This window comes from Equus przewalskii, chromosome 16, assembly GCF_037783145.1.
Source record: "Equus przewalskii isolate Varuska chromosome 16, EquPr2, whole genome shotgun sequence".
NCBI classification, from domain to species: domain Eukaryota; kingdom Metazoa; phylum Chordata; class Mammalia; order Perissodactyla; family Equidae; genus Equus; species Equus przewalskii.
The window spans coordinates 70,101,261-70,125,545 of NC_091846.1; the positions used below are offsets into that span (position 1 = coordinate 70,101,261).

The 24,285-nt window shown below is 38.1% G+C and overlaps 1 protein-coding gene across 3 annotated transcripts in view; it reads right to left on the bottom strand.

Annotated features, from left to right (window-relative positions):
* Positions 1-24,285, bottom strand: part of NALCN (sodium leak channel, non-selective) — a 303,705-nt gene that overhangs the window by 184,495 nt on the left and 94,925 nt on the right. For all 3 annotated transcript variants that reach the window (XM_070579234.1, XM_070579233.1, XM_070579235.1), the window contains 3 exons: positions 14,676-14,818; positions 14,440-14,544; positions 7,402-7,488 (listed from right to left, as the gene is read on the bottom strand). In XM_070579234.1, the coding sequence (XP_070435335.1) occupies positions 7,402-7,488; positions 14,440-14,544; positions 14,676-14,818 (335 nt within the window). The remainder of the gene's footprint in view (positions 1-7,401; positions 7,489-14,439; positions 14,545-14,675; positions 14,819-24,285) is intronic.

Sequence of the window (24,285 nt, forward strand, 5' to 3'; positions counted from 1 at the left end):
TGGAGGTGCTGGGAGAGTGGTACGTTCAGAGAACATGGGAGCTCTGTGCCCTTTCTCCATACCTTGCCTTATGCAATCTGTTCCATCTAGCTGTTCCTTAGTTATGTCGTTTTACAATAATCCCACAATCTAGTAAGTAAAATGTTTCTCTGAGTTCTGTGAGCTGTTCCAGCAAATTAATTGAACCCATGGAGAGGGTTGTTGGAACCTCCAATCTATAGTTGGTTGGTCAGAAGCCCCAGTGACTGGACTTTAGCTGGCATCTGAAGTGGGAGAGGGAGCAGTCTTGTAAGACTGAGCCTTTAACCTTTGGGATCAGATGCTATCGCCAAGTAGACAGTGTCAGAATTGAGTTGAACTGTAGGACACCCAGCCGGTGTCAGAGAATTGCTTGGTGGTGTGGGAAAACGCTCCCACCCCGCAATGGAATTGGTGATCAGAACCCTTAACTTCTAAGACACTGTGCCTGACCCATAGTGAGCGGTCAATAAATGCAGTTATTATTATTTTTAATACTGGATACATAGGTATTGTTGCTATTTGTGTTTCTACATTATTTCATAATATATTTTTCATGTAAGGAAATGATTGAATACTATATTGTTAAATGGCTCTAATTTACAAATTATTCCTCTGTAAACTCATGGAAACTATGTGGTGTTTCTCCAAAGAAACTATTTTACAGGTGATTTAAACTTCAGGTCAGACCATAATAGCCCATTTAGCCCTCAACAGACTTCTCAACTCCTATAAGAATTAAAAGTTTAATAGGAAAAGCTATCCCTGAGTTCTGACTACTGATGCCAACTTCCCCTACTCCTGATCAAAGAGTTACATCCCTTCTCCACTCACTCCATGCAGCTCATGAGGGTGCTGAGTAGTGGGTCGCATAGGCAGAAACTGGGGCAAGCTTTTCAGAGGGGATTAAGAAAGGAAAATTACTTTGAGTTCACGGTGTAGGAAAACCCAATACTTGGCTAAAGTGGACCTGCTGCTTCTATTCAATTCCTGTGACCTACTGCCTCTGGCCAACCTCTTTTCTTCCAGCTTCACACTCATCTTTGGACGTTTTCTGGTGAGTCTCTTTAGAACGCCTGAATGAGAGGTTACCAAACTCAGTCACGATCTGCCATATTCAGGCAATATGGAAGAAACAGAATAAAGCAAGTCTTCAAAGAGGAAAACAGAGGCAGATGCACAGACCAAAACAAAGACGAGAAATCACATGGACCGAACAAAGATGGAGAGAAAGGCACTGAAAGCATAGTCGTCTGGCAGGCCTGATGATGCTCGCAGCAAATGCTCCCTGTGAGGATAAGGTCTGCCCCTTGCGATCAAATAATTCTTGACCAGGATAGAAATACTCACTTAATTCTCACAAGCTGGGGAAAGAGGTATTATCCCCGTTTTACAGAAATATGCCCAAGGTCACACTAATAAGTAGCATAGCTGAAATATGTCTGTCTTCATAGCTTACTCTCTAAGAGGCTACAATAGGGTGACTCATTCTCCCTCAGGAAAGATGCAGTACTGGGTATTCCTTCATAGAAGGAAGTAAGGATGTCTGTAGCTGGAGAGGCAGGCGTGAGAGCAGGTTATGCAGGAGATGAGCTGGAGGCATCTGTAGCACAAAAAAGAAAAGGAAGCTGGGTGTAGGGTTTGGGTTACCTATGTTCTCAGGCTTTCCTTGTCACTTCCAGCCATCTTGTTCCCACAGTAAGGACCAAAGACGGGAAGGGCTGGCACCCCAGACCAGGAGCATATCAGCAGTGCACAGGGAAGCAGAGAAAGCAGCAGAAAGACATTCCAGGCAGGACCGAGGGGGTGTTTCAGGGACCACAGGACATTCGCTTATTTGCCCTTAACTTAGGAATGAATTTATTAGGAACTGCACAGATTTACCATAGGTAAGTTTCTTTTTAAATATGGTATGAATTTCATTCCAAACTGGATAAACATGAAAAATGTCCTAGCATTCATTAACATTAAGTTAATTAACTAAAAATTTGAACAAGGGGCGTCAGAGAGCTCACCACACATAACCTACCAGGTCACCAATACAGTTCTGCTTGTCCTCCTGCTCTGAACCTGTGGTTTTGCAATTAAATTTAAGAGCACATGTATTTTCATTTATTACAAAAATAGAAAAAAAACACCCTAAGGGTGCCAGATTGAATCCTTTCCCTGTATGCCTGCATATGACTCCCATTATGATTATAATTATAGTTATAATTATAGTTATAATTATGCTTATAATTTGTGTCTCAGAATATAGAATAGAATTTGTAGAGTTTCAAATTACAGACCAAAGGTTCCTGTTTTTCCCTCTATAAATGGCTCTATAGAGCCTATTATTCCATAGAAGAGTAAGAAGATCTCTAAGTGCCCTGTTTCATTTGATAGCTCCATAATCAACGTATGTAGAGAGGGGGCAGAAAAACCACAATGATCGCAATGTTGGAAATAAGGTGAAAGATGTGTGTGTATATGTAGGAATGTAGGGAAACAATAAAAAAATTGTTCCTATTGCTCAGATCCTAATCACTGCTCACTGGAATATACATGAAATCCTCATAGACTCATTCTGGTATTGTAAAAAAATGTAAAAGATACATATATATCTTTTATATAGATAGATACATACCCACAAAGAGAGAGAAAAACATCAACTATTACACATCAAAGCCCTGGAATCACAGAGGCATCAGTTGCATCGTCTACTTGGTTTAACAGCAGTAGGGAAGATTAAGCCACATCAATCAATCTTATTGTATTAAATTACTGAATTACTTATAGTTGGTGGGGAAGACAGACAGATGTTCAGGCCAACAAATCAGACTAGGATGCAGAAAGCATAAAATAAAGGAAAAATATAAGACATTGTACCAACGAACAAAGTTAGTGAATTCAAAGCAATTTCACCTGAAACAAGGAAAGAAATGATTTTAAAACCATTTATAAAGGAATTTGAGACAGTCACCATTTATGATGAGCTATAATCTCATTGCGAAATTTTGAAAACATAAAATTTACGGAAAGGCTATTTTGGAATACTAACTGAAATTTATGCACTACTTACTATTACACCATCTTTGTGATCTAAAGTCAGATTACGGTAACTTATTTCATGGGTCGCCCAAACAAATGGGTCCTGAGACCCAGCAGGTCCTATAACGGAGAAAAGTGGAGTCATGCATTAAACACAGAGGTGCACACTAAGTACTTTCTCCACGTCTACAAAGAAACAGGTGCATTTCTCCTCTCTTCCTGCAAACAAATTATTCCTTCACACATGCATTTATTTATGTATTTATCAATTTATTATTTATTTATTTTCCCACCATAGAGTCATGGAGAAGGAGAAATATTTTTCTACTCTGGGAAAAGTAACTGTCCGAATCCATGGATAAATAAAACACTCATTTCTAGTGCTGTGGGGACAATATGGAGTGTCGGGAGACTGAGGGGAAAATGGAGACTTTGTGCCCAGGCCAATGGGCAGCCATCACCCCGATCCAGCCAATTATAGCCATGTGGGAGTGAGAGCCCTGTGTTGCCAGATCTTTCTATTTTACAAAAGCAGTAGGATATATGGATTTTCATGAAAACAATCTGTTTTTTAAAGTTGGGGTCAAATTTTAAAACAAAGTTCCACTCAGGACAAAATCAACAATTCCTAATACTCAAATGGGGATTCTGGGTCAACAGATTGCCATCTCTCAGATATTGTTGATACCTAATTTTTCTAATGGATTCCAACAATTGCAAACTAAATTTAATTACAGCTGTTCAATTGTTTCATTCCAAAAAATTCTTCTTTTTTGTTAAGATAGGAATTGGTTTTAGTTCTTTTCAACTATGTTATTTCTGACTAAGACTATGTTTCTAAACACAGACCTATTTATTTCACATGCTAAAGAAGATAAAAAGAATTCTGAAAGCAGTGAGTCATAACAGAAGTCATGGTTATGTCCTGTCGAGCCTCTACCACCATGTTTCAGAAGAGAAGTGCTGGCAAAAGTACCCACCGTCATCTAAAGCCATCCACCTGGGAGAGGTTCTTTCTAAAAACAAACTCCAAATGGACTGCTTGTTTTAGACTTAGAAATAAGTGCTTTTATAGAAATGCGTGTTATTGCCATAATCTACTTGATTTCTAGTTCCTAGAGACGAGAATAAGAGGGCAAATAGAACAGCTTCTACGTGAGAAGTCAAATAAGTACTTTTAGAAGCCAAGAAGCAGCTGCGATGTTCTTTCACTTGATGGCCCTCTCATTTAGAGAAGACCAGCTGAGCATCTTCCACGCGTCAGCTATAGTTCTAGCAGTGACCATGCCCACTGTGTTCCCTATTGTCACGGAGCTTCCTCTGGTTGGAGAAACAGACATTAAATAACCAACTGTACCAGTTTAATTTATTTTATTAAAATTATCATAAACGCAAAAGTATAGGATGATATTGGAATATATAACCAGGGTACCTGATCTGTTCTCTGAGGATGATGTTTGAGCTGAATTCTGAAGGATGAGTGTTCTAGAAACACTCTGTGAAAATGATATGGCGCCTCCTGGGGGCAAGAATGCAGTTTTATGAGAGACGACGTATAAATGCAGGAATAAAGGGTCTTAGAAGAACTGTGTCTTAACATGAACTTCTTGGTTACCTCTGGAAGGAGAATGAGGGAGGATAAGTCGAGAGGAGTTAAAGCAACTCTTACTTTTTCTTTTATTTCTATAGTTTAAAATACGTTGTAGGGGAATATATTCACATTTTGCTTATTTTAAAAATAAAAAGAAGTGATACAGACTACTGTTTGTCCTTGAGGGGGAGATGTCATTATAATCCTACACAGTGAGGGACTGGATGGTTCAGATGAAAATTGTCCTGTCACCTAGTTTTAAATGGCGTTAATCATTTGTAACAGCCAACTATTATTTCATGACCATTTTATGTAAATATTTTTTCTTTACTTAATTGTTTTCTTTCTTTCTCTTTTAATTAATTAATGAATGACTAGTTTTTTACTCAGACATGGAAATGTACTCTCTCTATTCACAGTTCATGCCCAGGACAAAAAGACGTTCTCTTGGCCATCCCACTTTTCATCCATACACTTTCAAATCGGCTCATTCTGGAAAGCTTGATTTAGGACCAACTATGTGAAGCTGAGCTGAAGGGAACTTCCTTCACACTGAATTGTCTGACTTCCTTCTCCTCTCATTTCAAACTGTATGCATCATCATGCATAAAACTTATCAAGCATGCTGCCATATTCACAACACAGGTCTAATATGCAGGTCTCTTGGGTGCCACAACCACACACTTCGAGCCTAACATCTACTTGCCTCTCCACCGACCTTTATTTTCCTATACGCCTGCTCAGTGCTGTGTACTCCATCACACCCCCCTTGCCATTTATCTCTTGCCATCTCAAACCTCTGTGATAAGGAGGCTAACTTTCTTCCTAATTCCAGATTACAACCGTAAGGCATCTATTAACAAACACTTAATAGATTTTTAAGCAAGGTATTCAAGGTCCAGTAAGATTCTGATTTGGTACTCATGGCAGGCCCGATAATTTATTTCTATTATGAACTTGCGTTTATTTTTTCAGCTGGATAAAGCAGGAAACTAGGAACCTGAAGGCTCAGGTACAAGTCCTGGCTTCTCCATCTGGTTGAAGTGTAACATCAGGAGACTCACCCAGGCCCTCCAGATCCCCGCGTCCTCATCTACAAAGGCTGATAGAGCACGCCAGTCTTTCTACGTCACAGGGCTGCACTGAGCCTCATCCTTAGTCACTCCCTCCCTCATTCTTGGTCTCGGTTTAAATATCACTACCTCATGAGGACCTTCTCTGACTTCTCAGATGAGGAGCAAGGACTCTAAAATGCATATTCCCACAGCACCCTGCATTACTTCTTTAAAATTCCCATTATTCTCATAATTGCTAGTTCAGTGCTGGTTTTCTCTTCCCACCCTGAAGCACCCTGTCAGCTCCGTGAGGGCAGGGACTGTGCTATTACTGTTCAGGACTATCTTAGTGTCAGTAAATATCAGCTGATAGAATCCTGAGTAACGTAAGTGAAAGTGCTTTTTAGGCAAGAAGCTGCTACTACAATTGTTATTGTTGTTACTACTGGTGGCAATAGTAGGAGTAGACGTAGTTGTAGTAATTGAATCATCATCAGCATTGTCACCATCAAATGTATGGCAGAAAGAGAACCACAAAATAATATTAAATATTATCAATATTCATTGTAAACTCTTCCTCTTTTTCCCCTCCATCCTTTTAACCGATAGAAACATGTAACTACATATATGATTAAACGGCCGTATACACGGAGCCCACAAGGATGGATAAGAGTACAATATTTTGCTTCTCATGTATCAATGCTTGAAACGCACAATGAGCCCCCACCTGGAGAAAGATCCAAAAGAAAGAAAGAAGGTGTGTTCTCACGCTGAAGTACATGAAAATCCCTTCTCCAAATTATGCAGGCAGGGAATACGAAGAACTATAAAAAGCAGCCCTTTCTGAGAAGAGGATTTTTAACCAAAAACAGAAGAGAGTGAAGAAAATAAAATTCTCCAGGAGAAAGAATCGGTTCTCTGTTCCCAAGATGAGGCTGCTTGATTGTTCCCCCTAAAAGAGCAGGGAAACGGAAATAGTGCAAACGCCGTGGAGTGGCAGAGATGCTGCTCTTGAGAAGTTGACATGGTTTTGAATAAGAATTACTGATATTTAGGGGCAGGGAGGGGGACAAAGCAAGAGAAGGTGCCAGAGTGGTCCACCAAAGAAAAGGAGTTTATTGGGCTTTATGAGGAGCTCAGAGCAGATGCTAAGTCCAGAAACTGCACAGGCCAAGACCTGATGGCCCGTGCCCTGACCACCTCCCGGGACTCAGGCCCCTTCTAATCCCATCGCCTCACGTTTGCAGAGGTGAACTTCGTTAAGGAAGTACCTTTATTACACCACGCTGCTCGGAGAGCTTGCAGATGCAGAACAGACTACCTATTAAAGATAGTCCTTCCCAGGACTCAGTAAGGTACTCAGTTAAGTGAATTATGATCGTGACCACCCACCCCCAAATAACTCAGGCCTTTTGGAAGAATATTTTTATAAGATTTAATGCGACAACAAAATTCTTCACAGGTTCAATACTGCTGGCATGCCATCACCTGTGTGTGCATTCATTCACCAGAAATTTACCAAATTGCTATGGTGTGGCTGAAAAAATGCTAGGTCCTGGGAATACAGGATGAAGGAAAATACTATCCCCAACTCCAGGACAATAAATTTGGGCAGATCTAGAGCTTGCAGAGCTGTGGATTTCCTTGTATAAAATAAAAGTCAAAGACCTTTGCTGGATGAGTTTTAAAAATGGCATTGTACCGCACCTGGAGGCAGGCTGGAGCGCGTCCCTGGGGCTTGTTGACATCCACAGCCACCAGCTGCCACCCGCCAGCAGCGTCTTCATGAAACATCTTCAAGACAAAGAGGGAGATGAGTCAGAGACACTTAATATGGAACATTGAGAACTCCAACTTTATGTCTCCAGCTTTTAATATTTTTTTATGTTATCAAAGATTTGTCCTCTTACGGATTTATTTTTAGAACATGAGTCATTCCAATTATGTTCATTTTAACCCTGAAAATTTAAGTGAAATAGTAATAATAACAATAAGAAGAATGATCAGAGCTTGTATTTATTGGGCACTTGCTGTGTATCTGGTCCTTTATGCCTCACATATGCTTTGCATATAATTGCCCAAATATTCTCCATAAGACTGTAAAGTAGGTATTCTATCACCATTATACTGATTATCATATATTAGATCTGGGAGAAATAGAACATTAGAATTCCAAAGCATTGCGTCTGGTATGTTTTTACTAGAAGTGGTGAATTTTTATCTTTATTTAGTGGACATTCCTCACTGAGCCAATAGAAAAATATTCTCAGGATAAATAATATAAGAAATGTGCATGTAGCATAAGGAAAGAGGGTGATGTTATTTTAACGGTAGGAGACTGACATATCACTTAATAGACTCGGTGAACTTATTTTAACTAGGCCACAATTAATCCGCTCAGCAAAAATTTTATGTACATATTTATGAAGGGAAAAAGTATTTTGTTTTTCCTTAAAAGATGAACGTGATGAAATTCAGGATAGTATAAGATACTAAACCTGGCAGTCACTGACCCGGCTGCTCAGCTGATTGAACGCCTAGGTTATTATCTTACTGCATGTTCTACCACCTCAAAAATTAGCTATCTGTCAATACTACATTCAGCTGGAAGACATTTCCCACTTATAAGTATTTTCTCACTAACATATTTTGTTTCCGATTCCTTGTGGGGGGGGGGGTGGTGTGTGTGTGTGTATGGAGGTGGTAGTGATAGGAATTAAGGATTTTATTTCTCTAAGAAAGGGCACTAACTACAAGCATTCACTGTTTCATTCTCGCCCAAGGTCGCTGTTTCATACATTTAAATAAACATTTTCTTTGCAGTACTTATCTATGTCCTCGTGTTAGTCTGACCCTGTGTTCAGAGGGGTAATTGTGGATGGAAATAGGACATGACACAAAGATCCCATTACCTAGGGTTTATAATGGTAATTTCAAACTCCTGGTAGTCATCTGCAGAAAGAAAACGTGTCCTCTATAAAATACGTGAGGCAGTGGGCGACAAGCGCCGAAAGCCACAGGCCATATATGAATTTACTTTTAAAATGACAAAATGGAGGTGTGCATTTACACGAAGATTCTTTGATCAAAGACGCCAATTACAAAGCAGTTTCCTCAGCTGTCCATTTATAGGATTCTGATACCCTTTAGAGTGAATTTTAAAAGGTATCTTTAGTGGCAAAATTAAGCACATCCTTTAGGAACAGGCTCATTCTGAGAATACATACATTGGTTGAAATGCAAACCTGCTAAAGTGCCTTTTACAGTTCCTGTCACAATTCTGAGAGTCTCCTTTCAAGGAGAAAAGACAAAAGCAGTCCCGTCAGTCACCAGCTGAAACCCCTCCGTGCACACATCCCGTGCTCTCGTATCCTGGCACAAAGATTCCTGCGGCATATATGTGCTTTGATCAGTAGCAGACTAATTTTCTCTGTTAAATTATTTCTTCCAGTAGACCAAAATCAAATGAATCAATTTAAATGTTAGTAAAAGTGTTGTCTCAAGGTCACTTCTTTGTACGAAATAAAGCGAAGGAAATGCAAACATGTTCAATTTGTCTTTAGTTCCCCGAATTATAAAATGCCATTTAGATTGGTTAATATAACAGTAGCTATGTGAGGCAGACGATGGGATAGCCGAAGCCAGGAATCCCCAGGAACTGAAGTCCTTAAAGGAGTATGGCAGGGGCTGCCAGTTGTCCCGCAAAATCTGTTCTCCCTGTCTTCCAAAGTAAGAAAATTTTTACACGAACACTGGGTCACCAAAAAGAAAAAGGACTAATTCTTTTCTTTTTTTTGAAGCTCATCTTGATCATGTAATTACATACTGCCCCATGAGATATAAGCAGAAACTTTCTCTTTCTTTCCATTCTTTTCCTTCCTGCTTTCTGGAATAGGGATGTGAGGGTTAGAGCTACAGCAGCCACCTTAGTCCACAAAGCAACTTTAGGAATGAAGGTTATGCAAGGTGGAGCAAAAAGGTGGAAGGATCTGGATTTGCGGCACTACGCCCACCTCGGCAACCTTGAATGGCCTCCAATAACTTTACATGAGAGAGAAAGGAATGCTGTCTCACATAAGCCACTTGTTTGGGGCTTTTTGTCCCTTGTAGCTGAACTTAAGTAATACAAGTGGCATCAGTTTGAATGTCCAATGATTTATTTCACTTTAAAGATGTAAGTTTCATTTCCCCTCTCAGTATATAATTAATACAGTTTTACTATTAAATACTTAAAAATGTGGCTGAGCTGTAAAAAATTCTTAAACTCAACACCCAGAGACAACCACCTCTAACATTTTAGAGTTAACCTTCCAGGAATGTTATACACACACACATACAGAAAAACATGAGCCCATTTTTTTCATTAATATGTTGTCTGAATATTTTCATGTCAACAAATTTAATCATGATTTAATGGCTTGCATTTATTCTAAGTTCATAATTTATAACCAATAATTTATTGCTAGAGTTCATATTATTTTTTTAAATCAAAATGACTCCATAAACATTCTTGAATGTATATCTTTGAGCACTGCCTCAAATTTTTCTTAGTATAAATTCCTAGAAGTGGAATCTCTTGATCAAATATAGTTTCTAATTTGATACATATTGCCTAACTTTTCTAGAAAGGATATTCCAATTTACACTCTTAGTAAAAATGTATGAGAATGCCCTTTTCTCCACCTTACAACCAACAAGAATACTCTTTTTTCAGAAAAGAGAAGTTCTCATGGGGCCAGAACAAAGATAGTGTGTTGACAGCAGGGCCTGTAATGACTAAATTAAAAAGAAGAAGGATCTCGGTGAGTAAAACTGAAGGCTCTTACAGCTGATCAACCTGGTTCTAAGTCCCAGGTCCACCACCTATCAGTTATGTAACATGCGGTAAACTAATTAACTTTCCAATCCTTGTCATTTTTTAATCTGCAAAGCAGAAACAATAATAGTACCTACCTCACAATATTATTGTGAAGATGAAATATGATTGCTTGTAAAGCCATTAACACATGATTAATGCAGTTCTCAATATCTGTCAATCATTGTAATAAGACGTTATGAATTAGTGGAATATGACCAATGACAACATGAGTGAATTTCCACGAGCTCTCTCCTGTTAGTATAACCATTTGGGAACCCATAGAGCTTTCAGTCTTGAGATTTATCTCAGGCTTGTCTGTTTGCAACTGCCAGGGTTTTACCAAGGGTCACTTGATTTACAAAGTAGTTAAGGATGCTTTTGGGATGGTTCTACTGTAGGCCACATTTCATCATCCTCATCAACAATAATAACAGATTATTTAATGGCGGGGGCAGAGAAAGAATCTTGGTAACTAGGCTAATCACTAGCAACTGAAATAAAATTCCAAACTCAAGAAACACACACATATAATAACGTAGAGAAAATCTAAAATTTATTTTGAAATTCTTACCCTCTTTGAGTTCTTTCAAAAATCAATCATTTAAAAAAATAGGTAACAGTCATTATTATATGAAATAATGAAAGTAGACACTTGACTAGATTTCATTATTAAATGATATATTCACTGACTCAGCCTCACAAAACATAATTCTCATTTATGGCTTCCCATGGTGACTGTATTATTCCATTACTATGGTCTCTTATTGAAGGAGCTGACTATTGTACTGTGCTAGAAGAGACCTTCCCAGAATCTGCCTTCATTAAATTGCTTTCTCACATATTTTAATGATGTATATTCACATGGAAATCAATGGTTTTGAAATGCAGTAAACAAATGTTTACTAAAGTATTGTCCTTGAGCATTAAGTTGTACATAGTCTTTTATGGTGGATAAATTCTTTCCATTTTTGATCACGTCTTCTTTTCTTCTATGCCTTTCTGCCTTTTAACCCAGCATTGAACATTTATACAGAAATTGCTTAGGAGCTCTAGAAACCCATATTCTAAGAATGTCAATGGAACCACAAAGGAGGAAGCACTTATAAGTGTGCTTTTATCCTACAACAACTCTACCCTTATCAATCCTCTACCTTAATTAGGGGATATTAATTCAGAAAACCTGGGCCAGCAAGCATGCTCAACCAGGGATAATGACAGACCCAGAAATGATTGCTCTCTTGAGATAATCAGATTGTCCAATTTACGAATCCCTCAATATGAACCATTGGACCATGAGTCATATATAAATGTTAGGTATGTATTGCTTGCCAGAGCCCACCTGGTGTCTCTCATCACCCTACAGAAGAAAAACATGGCCGTGTGGGGCCCTAATGGTTAGCAGTTCTTTCAGTTCTACCGCAGGCAAAGTGAGATCAGCTCATCCCTCCCATGAACCCGCCTAAATCAGAATACCACTTGACTACCCACAAATATGTGAGGTGAAGCGTCTAAGGAACGAGAGGAAATGTATGGACTAGGGAGATGCTACATCCAGGATATTTCTTCTTGCACATCTGCACATCCCAATATCCAATTCTAGGGCAACACCCTAAGAACTTGTGGCATGGGTAGTCCTGTTGTGGACTCACACAGGGCGCCATTATATCATGGATGTTTGAATCTCATGCACTATAACCCAACACATACCTGAGCATGTGGCAAAATGACCCACGTCTACCAATTATGCAGGTACAAAAGCCACCGTCCCCACCAGAGTTCAGGAGAACTAATGACTACTAATCTGAAATTTTCCACATCATTTTCCTTTTGCTTTCCTGTTACATGTTGTGTTATGATCTCCATAAGACCTTTGGCATTAATTTTTCTGTAATTTGTTTCTTTGCTGTGACTCAGAGGCAGGCTGCTTTGTTATTAAGAAAAAAACAAAACAGTTCTCATCACAGACTCTCTTTTCCCTTTGAACAGTACACATCAGAACCAATTCCTACTGAATTATTGCCTAAGATGTCGGAAAGCCCCTTCTTTATCCTGTTAACGGGCATAATTTTCTTTCTACACACAGAGCCCTCCTGGAAAGTCCATAGACTTAGAGATATCAACAAGCCCACCAAGCCTGGGACCCTCTTAGTCCTTCTGTGAGGATAACATATAGAAAAAGTGCAAATGTCCCATATACCAGAGAAAGGCAAAAACTGACTTCATTTCTGAACACCTGTGTGCTTTACAACACAATAACCATCTTTATTTTATTTCCTCAAAGCCTATCTGCTTTATTGGAATTAGAAACTTGTGATTTAGTATTTTAAACCATTTAACAAGTGGTCCTTGCGCACAGAGTTCTGTCAGATTTTGCAAACGTAACAGAATCACAGCAAGTGATGTCTCTCCCTTCCACACACACAAAGCATCTAGGCCACTTGCCCAGTGGCTGGTGAGGGGCTGGGCGGGGCCTGACAGCCTGTTGCCAGGCAGCCCAAGTGGTGTTTTACCAAGAGGCTGCTGCAGGAGCTTCGGTTGCCTAGCAACCGGGTCTTTAGCCGCCGCATTTTTCTTAATGAAGGTTTTTCACAATTCTCTGTATGATTACCTCTCCTGAATACCTAAACCCATTACCTCTGAATTACCAACTTATTCCTCCTGATTAAGTACAATTTTGCATCAAAACAATTTTGTACAACTTTTTTCACAGTCTTTTCACTTTTCACTTTCTATTATAACTGCTGGCTGATTTCGTGGTGCTTCCAAACACTACCTTTCCAGCTGTGGTTTTATAAATAAGAGTTACTTAAGAAGCATTATATGGTTTCAAAGACATTTTAGGTCATCTCCCAGGAACACTGAATGTAAATTCTGTGTTGTGTTCATAGTTCTATGTTCTATTTAGTTCCCCATGTTGAGAGCAGAAAACGTGCCCTTTGAGAAGTTATCACTCAATTTAAAAGACACGTCAGAATGGACTTGGACCTTTATTATTTCTCATAGTTTATTAAAAGAGATGAGAGAAGAAATAAGAACTAAATGTGGTTGATTCTTAGAAGGCTTTCCTACACGCCATCTATGATATAACCTATATAACATTTAAAAAAATATTTCATGGAAGTTTGAAAGCTGTTTGTCAAAATTGAATAATATCAATATTATTCATCTGTAATGAATTGGCTAGACAATTCAAACTCTTACAACATCATAAAGATGCTGCATGAGGCCTTTTCAAATATTAGCATATTTAATAGCATTTTAGCATCTAATTACTAAAAGTTCAATTCAAAGATTTTCAAGGTAAAATGGCACCTTGGATCTTTCACAGATACCTTTGTCCCAACAGATCTGTCTAAGTGTTTACAAACTTACATTAAATTTTTCTTAAAATTTAATATTAATAGTTACAAGGCATTAAAACCATTTCATTCTTGATTCTGGAATTTTTACTTTCTGTCTCTTCTATAAAGATTTATACTAGAAGAAGATATATAAACCTGCCCTTCCTCTTTCTAAACACCAAAAGAACCCAAAAAACAAAAACCACACACTCACAACAAAACCAAAAATAAAAACAAAGACATTGGACCTGAATTGCCCTCTTACGTAATAACTGTCCTGCTGCTTTTAGCCAAACTCGAAGAGACTTCCAATTTCCTAGGAGCATTGGGGGACCCTGCTGAAGATGCAGCGATTCCTCAAAAACCACAGGCAGGCATTTGAACTTGAGAAGTCTTCCTCATGACTCACTGTACTGTGATTGTTTCACCCTGAATGACATATGTTGTCCATTGCAAACACTCTAACCCTATACACAGGCCCTCTGACGGTGAGCACAGACATGCCCGTGGTCGAGTGAGCTTCCTCCTCACCCCCCGATACTGTACCTGTGTGGTGGCTGTGGAAGTGGTGCTGCTTCTTGATCCCCACATTTGTTGAAATTGGACCCTGATTTCTGCAAACGTTTCAATGATGACAGCGATAAACACATTCTGAAAGAAAATTACAAACCATATTTACCAAAGACTGGGAACAAGGGAGTGGAGGGAAACAGAAAACAAATAAAAGATCTGCAGAAACTGTCAGAAAACCGAGATTTCATTATGACGCAGTTTTACAGTACCTTAACAAGCCAGGCAAGGAAGAATATGAGAGTGATGAAATAGAAGTAGGAACGCCAGCGGGGAAAGCTGTCGATGGCTCTGTACATGAGGAACACCCAGCCTTCCTGGGAGGCAGCCTCATAGACCGTGAATATGCTGGTGCCTGTCAAGAGACAGGAGAGCAGATTGAGTTACAGTGGACTTTTGAAATGAGAAAACATTATTCAGAAACCAATCAATATTTATTCATGCTCATTTTCTCAATGACAGAAGCTCTTCTAAAGGGACTAATATTGCATGCAACATTGTATTGTTCTTATACTTAGGATTTGGATAAAGTTGTTTCTGACTTCAAGCCATGGCAATTTCAATATCCCAGCAATAAAAAAACTTTATATCATTAGCGATTAGGTGCATTTAACAATGTGGAAAAGGAAACCAATATTCAAATCAAGTGAAGATCTAATAAAATATAATGTCTACAATGTAAGCTTGCCTCTTGGGGCTTAACACTTTCTGTGTGCTGAAAAGCACTTGTAGTTTTAGCCAAAATGAAATCAATCTGGGAATTGGGTTTCATTTGAAATCTCTTTCTCATAGGAAGACTGAAGTATTGTAGACTCCAAAAATCAGTATGTTGGAGCCTGTCTTTGGATTCCATGCTGTTTGCTAAACACCAAAATGTAACATAGTAAATCATCAAGTAGTATTTCGATTTTCCGGGAGAGTTGTCTCATTGAAAATACTACTGATAAGGGAAAGAAGAAAAGTGAACAATATGTGGGCAGACTTTTGAATACATGGTTAAGAGGACCTACCATGCCATTCAGAGGAAAGACAGTGGTTAATCCTTGCAACATCATAACGTATGTGCTATTATTTCCTCATTTTACAGATGGAAAAACTAAAGCACATAAAGAGTAAGTGATTTGTCTAAAGATGCACAGATAATAATAGGGGAACTAGATTAACCGAGTCATTCTGGAACAAGGTCCTGCATACTTAACTGTGATGGTAACATGCCTCCTGACATCCTTTCTGTGGCTTAGTTTCCCCATCTGTAAAATGGGGAAATAAATAACCCATACCTCATAGTGTTGTGAGGATTAGATGATTTAATTTCAATAAAGCATTGGCATATGGTGAGTACTTAATCAATTTTAGGTATTATTATTATAAAAATGGAAAATAGTTGCTTAATATTATTTTGTGAGAAGACATATAAATAATATAGTGCTGAATTAAAGTTGTTTATAAAACAAATATGATACAGCTTGTTATTCATAAAACTGGTAAACATTTGCACTTCAATAAATTACACTGCTATAAATGAGTTAAATTATTATAGGATATAAAACCAAGATCCACCCATATATGTTCTAATCACACAGAAATTTAAAACTAGAATATGCATACAATCAAATATCCAAACTAAGAAGGGGGTTACTCAGGTTGGCTGATGACTATCTCTCTGGGCCTGTGCATTCAGGAAGAGTAATGAGAGCATCAATGAATACCAAAGCACGCAGAACAGCAGAAAAGCCTGCAGTAAATGGGGACACGTGGGAAATAAAGAGGCTTGAGAGAACAGCTGAGAGAAAGGAGGAACGGGCATTCCTATTTGGTGAATGCCTATGATGCACTAATCTGTACTAAGTGGTTATATAAAATATAACTTCGTATGCGTACTGCCTCTCACTTTAAGAATCATATTGTACACACTGGTATGTCGTTGCCATAACAACTACCATTTGTAAAACACGCCCAGTTTAAGGTTCTTTTACATACTTCAATGCTAAGGAAATCTCTGTGTAATTAGGCGGGTGGATGGGGAGGTGGGTAGAAGGGCAGATATTAACAAGCACATTTTACAGAAAAGGAAAGTGAAGGTCACTAGTTAATGAACTTGCCTGGGATAGAAAGTGATAAAGCCAGAAACTGAACCCACGTCAGGTCCAGGTCTTTAACCCTTGTTTTCTTTGCCATGTTACTTTTATATTCTCTTGCTTGAGACTGAGACTTTAAAAAGAGCTTGTTTTCTCTTCTTATCCTTAATTTGAGTGAAGTCTATTTTTTTCTGAGGGTCTATGATGGCTAAGTTTATAGTGCAGTGAGGAACTCATGCAAGAAGACAACTTTAAAGAGAAAAATTCTGAAAAGAACAGCGTGTACAAAAAATAAAATGCCAACAGAAATTACCATTTCCATTAATGATTCATACATACTAAAAATGTACATTTTTGCTTTTGTAGTGTGAATATGAAAGACAATTTCAACATAAAACAAGTCATTTATGTCCCTTTTCTTCTACTGATTTGAACTAAAACAGAAAAGTGGCTAGAGAAATCCATTACGAATTACCATTAAAGTGTAATAGCTTTACCAATTGAGCATTTACAGGTAAAATCATGGGACTGTCAATACAAGATTAAATTTGAAAGGAACACTGAAAATTATCCTGCTCTAACTCGCCCGTCTCTTTCTTTATTACATCCACAGGAAAGATGCTATTTGGAATTAAGTAAAGAATAGTACATTCAATGAGCAATCTCGAAGCTTTTACTTCATTTTTCCTAATTTGACACAGAAAAAAGAAAAGAAGTAGGACCTCGCAGTGCAGCTCAAAAAGCAGGGTTTGTTGATACAGAGAGATGAGACATTTGTGAAAATGTAACCAAAAAATGCCCGAGGAGAACGCTGACTCCTGAAAAAAGTGTTTCACAGATATACGAACTACACCGGCTCAAAGGCTTTGAAGACGTTACGAAGAGTTGCAGGAGCAAAGGCAAACTGAATAAGACAGTCCTTCCTCATCACTTTTCTACTCCCGAGTTGCAAAACATGAAAAGAAAATCACTTTCAAAAAAATTTGCCAATTGCTGACCGATATTTAAAACAGCAAAATCAAATTTACGATCCTTATTTTCTTTGGGAAGTAGGCAACCCTGAGAAAGAAATTGTAGCCACTCAAACTTAGTTTGCACATCCTGCTCTCTCTGACTGGCCCCCCACGCCCCCAGCGCCTCTCTCTGGTCCTCTTAGCTGTCCCCTCTGCGCTGTCCCAGCCCAGCTCACTTCCTTGGCCCTCAGTCTCCTCAGGGAGCCCGGAGCTCACCTGCCTCACGTCGCTCACCACACTGACTTCTGTCACCCTGTCTGTCTCCCGAAACACTCTAAGTTAAGAGGACTCTAAGTTAACACTCTATCTTTCACTTCTGACCTGGCATTGAGAAGCACTCAAGAACTGTTGATACATTAAATAATATCATAGTATTAAAACATATGAAGGCCTTTCTCAAATATTTGCTTTTTTATCAATTCTTCCTCACTGTGAATACCGCACAGATAATTTGGAAACAAAGAGAAGTATTTAATAATTGACTTTGTTTTGCTGATTTTCAAAATTCACTTAGAACACATATACATATATAAACTTAAAAGTCCATGCTACACATAAACAAAAAAGTCTTCCCATATTGTTTGATCCAGCATGGGAAATCTCTAGAAAATATTATATTGATACATACAAAATATTTTCTCTAGATACACTCCAGAATACTTTTACTCCATTTTAATTTTGAAACTAAAATTTCTAGCCAAAAAGATCACACTTTCTTTGTTAAATGGATCATGATTCTACAATAGCACCCGGGACTAGAACACATTCTCTTCCTAGAGAACAACAAGGCCTGCTCCAGAAATCTCTCTGGGAAGCTCCCGGAACAGCACCGTTTTCTTAGACCCCAACTCTCAAAGCACAAATTCAAGTTGTATAAGAAACGAAGTCACCATAACATTACTCGGCTCATCAATTCTCCTAATTTCATTCATCCTTACTGACCTCTTCCATTGGTTTGATTCATCAGATAAGAAGACCCACAAGTCTACATTTAGAAAATAAATCCCTTGGAACTTTCTACAGGCTGCATGTATTCAGATATAGTAGAGGATATTTTTTTTATAGCTCTGAACAAAATTATATTCCAATCTGTTTCCACTATCTTTAGGACTATATTTAACGCTTGGCTGTCTTCTGCTGACTCTTTTTTCGTGAAAAAAAGTGAGAAATTGATTGTGCCCTGGGAATACTCCCTTTTGTTTCTTCTTGACATAAGGTACATAATGCCATTGAGTTGTTCAACTTTGAAATAACGGGGCCACAAAATTGTGATGAGATTTAAAAACAAGTTACTAACCTGGGGTCCCAGCATTGAATTCCTCTCCAAACACAAAATATCTACTTATTCTAATGATGCTGATGCTCGATCTATTGTGAAAGAATTTGGGAAGTTAAAGTTGGTGATGTAGGCTTGAGATTGTTGAAAAGAATGAGTAAGTACACCAGGCCTTAGTCTGAACAATAACCTTCACCCCACACTCAGAATTCCCAATAGAATCTAGAGGTTCCTTTTAGGACAATTCATGCTATCCTCTCTCTCAATGTTTGGATCCTCAGGTCAATGTTCCTGAATTTTAACCCCTCCGGCGATACACACCACCCCGAGGCAGCCCCATCCAAGGTCAGGCAAGAACCCATCCCATTGGATGCTGGCTATGGCTCAGTCCCTTTCGAATCTGCTCTTGGCTTTGCAAAGCACAGCAAGCTACAGGAGTTTGGAAGTAGTCCCTATAGCACCTTGAGGGAGTCAGCCTTCATTCTACCTAGGTCATCCTGCTACAGATACTTGTCTTCTTATCTGGTCCATTAACCTTCCCAACCTGATGCACTTTTTATGAAACTGATCTGATTGTCTGGCTTCATTTCCCACCTGGGAACAGAATCTCAGTGTGGGCAAAATGACAACATTTTTGTCACTCAAGAACATCAATCTCCCTCAAACTTTTCTAAGTTGCTCTTTCTGTTCCCCCAGCTGATTGGATCTTATCCTTTTCAGACTTTATCCCTACTACATTCCAGTGTGAGCATCCCTTTTAGTTGGAAGAGAAAAGAAAACACATGTTCCTCCACCACTACACATGAATGGCTGTCATCTACTGGTGCCTCAATGAACTGCTCTTAACCAGCAAGTTTCACTGTGGAAGGATATAATTCTCAGCCTAAACTCCAAACGGATGCTTATTTTCTCAACTACAGTTGCAATGACTAAATCTCCAACCCTGAAAGGTGGTCAAACAAGAGAACGCATGTAAAGAGCTTGATCTTTGCACATTTCCATTGTTAGAAATACAATCTGTTGAAGATGTGGTGAGTGTGCTTCCCTGGTTTCCATTTGTTTTGTTATGTTTGGATATACGCAACTTATCTCCAACTAAATGTTATTTTTAAACTCTACAACTACTCCATAGAGCAATATTCTTATTAAGCCACAGGACTAATACAAACACAGAACTTTGCTTAGTTTGAGAAAGAATTCACTGAAGCCACTTAAAGGCAGGTTGTCCTGTCAGTTTGACTTTAGGTAGAAGTCACTGTTGTTTAAATTCTAATGTGTCAAAGATAAATAAGTTCGCCCATCTAGGGGCACCACTGGTTAGTTGACACTCTAAGCCAGACACTCTAATTCCTCAACTTTGGCACTGGGGACATTTGGGGCTGGATAACGCTTTGTCGTGGGGGCCTGTCCTGAGCATTGCAGCATCCCTGACCTCCATCCACTAGAGTCAACAGCACCCTCAACCCCCAATTATGACAACCAAAAATGTTTGTGGACATTGCCCAGTATCCCCTGGTAGGCAAATCACCCCTGGTTGAGAACCACTTTTCTAACCTGATCGTCTCCCTGATCCTGTGACTTTTGTCCCACAGGGCCTTAGCTCTGGGCCTCACATATGACTGCATTTATTAAGTATTTTTAAACTGAATTGAACTTCCTCATGTAACACAGGGGAAAATGGAACAATTGTGAGGCTTATCAAAATTTATCCTTTGGTTTATTATGAACTGTTTGGAGGTTAAACAATTTCAGGCCAAAGAAGAGACCTAAAAATGCATTTTTGGACTATATTTACAATAGTCTACACGTGAATTTGACATTTTATTCATCTTTAAAAATTTTTGAAGGCTAAAAGCCTAGATCCTAAGACATCACTGTTTACACAAAATATTTGCCACACAGTAGACAGCTCAATAGTATCATTACATTAATATTTATCAGTTTTTTGTTTCAACAACTGCACATTGGAAGCTAAGTCTTATTTCGTTTTTACTTCCTGCAATATTATAAGATGACTGTCTGTACATACCTGTATCCCAGGGAGAAATATCTTAGTTTGCAGAATGAGATATTACAAATATATTAAGTTTTAAAAAGAAAAATCACATATTTGAAATGAAATAAATGGCAGAAAATTTTCCTCACCGAAAATTACAGTGCTACTTTGTGAATTATTCCAAGACAAACCACAAACACATATGTTTTGCAAGTTTTCCAGGTTTTGCAGCTGAATCAAAATGAGGCATTCAATATATTAACGTACAAAACAGAGGAAAACGGACTAATCTGTAGTCCATGTTCATGACTCTAATTCTGTCTGGACCACAAAACAGAGTGTTGAGTAGAAACCTGCTAAGTGGCTCATGACACATGTGGGTGCAGTCAACAATGAAATCTAAATGGCCACAACCAGATTCCAAACAGCTTGGCGGCTTCTCTAACTCAACCATAACCTGTAGCTTGAGGTCACCTGTTGAAGACAAAATCTACAATGAAATCATCTTTTGTGTCTGTGATCTCAGTTTCTTTCACCCTCTGGGAATTTGCCCACTCTCTGGCATAAAATCTCTTATACATATTTGAACCACACATTTAAAATATTTTAGCCAGTGGCCAGCGGTGAGATTCACTGTAACTTTCTATAATATGTTTTTTTTCCCGCCACACTGCTCCACACCACCTCACCCTTTACCTCTTCACATGAACCGTGCGCGCAAATCCTGAGAGTTGGATCTGTGCTGATAATAAATTTTAACCAAGCTTGGTTATTATAAAGTAAACCTATTTGTCATGAGGCCATAAAAACAAACACCAGTGAGTGATGTATATTCTTAAGGTGGACATCTGGATTCAACATCATAAATCTCTGTCACTGAGGCTGAATGCATCGGCAAACATGAAATGTGAATAAGGTCAACAGAGCAGCACTAGCAAGAAAGGCCCATCCTGAATCACAGAGGCTTAATGAGCAATAAAACCAGCCAGAATTAAATTACTTGGGATGAAGTCACCTTTCTAATGAATAAAACCTTTATGAACAATGTTTTCTACTCCTTGAAATTACGTTTAATTTTACTAAAATATATTTCTAAAATAATTTAATTAAGTATTTCCCTGGACAGACTGTGATGTAACCTTATGACTATAATAATCTACACACAACTCACCCAACTCAGGGTGAGTTGCTCAACTAAGGATCCACACACATTCAGTCTGACGACTGTCGTGCGGCCAGCAAATAACAAAACAAAACAACATTTTTTATTTGCTCTTCAAGAACATGGAGCAAATACAGAGGACTTCTTTTATTCTAAATGCTTTAAAAGGTATCTATAAACCTTATATTTTTGAGCTGAATTTTAGTTTAGGTTTTTTTTTTTTTTTTTAAACAGGTAAGCACTCTGGCACAACCTCACCGCACTGCTGAAATCGCTTTATCTGTTACCTTAAACCTCATCACTACCCACAGCGCTGAAGTTCTGCTATAAGATCAAAGGCCATATAGAAAACAGCAGGTATATATTTATACATATTTTCTAAGTTAAACTTTTTTTATAAGTAATAAAGATTCTTAGTTGGGATGTATTTCTTCAGATGTAGACAATTTCTAAACGCCCAAGTTCTAAATATAAAATACCTCTAAAGAAGGAGAGGTGAAGCTTTAACCAGAGTATTCACAAATGGAAAAAGAAGTGTTGACAAGGCCGGATGCTGACATTGGCAGGAAAGTTTAGATATTAAAGTAGAACAGTTCCAAGGACGCTGAGTCCACATGCCAGCTAAAACACTCCCGCCCCTGGTGCCGGGCCGTTTCCATGTCGGGTGACTAAGGTAGCAAAGGAGAGGTCGTGACACACACCTGCCATTCCTCTGCCTTTGAGGAGTGTGATTTCAGATCAAAAGAGCTTCTTGGAAATTTATTTTCCATTAGCTGACTTAAAAAAACTATGCTAGGCCCCAATTAGCTTTCAGTTGCCTTTTCTAACAGTCCAACTGTCCATTCCTTCCTCTCTGTGTGACACTGATCAGCTAGTTAACCATTCTGGGCCTCAGTCTACCATAGATAGACTATGGCAATCATGATACTTGCTGGTCACCCCTAAAACTCTAAATAAATGTTATTTAGTAGCTTTTAATTTCCTCAAAAAACATATCATGCCAGAAATATGGTTTCTTTTAGAGTGTTTTAGCTGCGTCATCCATTTTTGGGTGAGATTTTAGGAACGATTTATTGGAAACTATAATCAAAAGAAATCAAAGCAAAAAGGCCAGAACCTCACATAATTTTTAAGGAGTTAATAGCCATGACATTAGAATTTCATAATAGTCCAAAATTAGAACCAAGTATTTGGAAAAAGATCTAAGACTTTCTTGTCTCCATATTTTGGGACACACATCTCTGCATTATCATGCACAAGCAATGAAAATAAGAATTAACTTTAAGATATATTTGGTCAGTCTACCTCAGAATAGCCACAATAGGGAGAATTTGTTTTAATTTTAATAGCAAGGCTGACTGAAATAGTAAATAAGCACAGGATCAAAAGAGCAACCAAGATTGGAAATAAATAACTTGATTTTTTGCTAACAGAGGCATATTAAAATCTAACTCAGGTCTAAGTAGGAAGGAAGAAAGATACCTAGTGATATTGACCAAATGTAATTTACAATAAATATGAGATAAGAAATACAAATAACATATGGATTTAACTAAATAAAAGTTCTTATTTGTGTTATGATAAATATAAAATTTCCATGATTTACAACGAAAGATTTAATTACATCAATTTAAAAATTGATATTATAATATAAAACTAAAAGCAAGGACATGCTCTAATATGCATACTAACATTACAGTTGAATAGCTACAACTAAATACGAAATATTAATTATTAAAAATTTTAAACTATACATGAGGAATTTTTTGTCATATATCTTCACATTGATATATGTATACAAAAATAGTTACAGAATTTTTCCTATATTTGCTGTCTACTTTCTTCCATAAACTCCTAAGGCTAAAAACATGTTTAAAAATGCAGTTTTTCAACTGGTTTAGACTTATTTTTTGGATGTGCCACAGATTCAATTTTAGATTCATTAAGATTATACTAAGACTGAAAAATATTTTGCCTGTATTAAAAGCTGTGTTACTAAGGAAGCAAGTTACTATGTATTCCCACTTGACCAACGTAAACCAGAACTTTTCATAGGTGAGATAAGAATATGAGGGAATAGTAATAAATTAACTTTAAAAAAATTAATAGACTTCTTTTTTTTAGCAGTTTTAGGCTTACAAAAAATGGAGCAGATTTTGTACAGAAAGTTCCCATCTATCCCGTCTCTCTGCACACTATCCCCTATTATTAACGTCTTGCATTAGTGTGGTGTAGTTGTCAAAACTGATGAACCAATGTGTGACACCATATTGCTAACTCAAGCCCACAGTTTACAG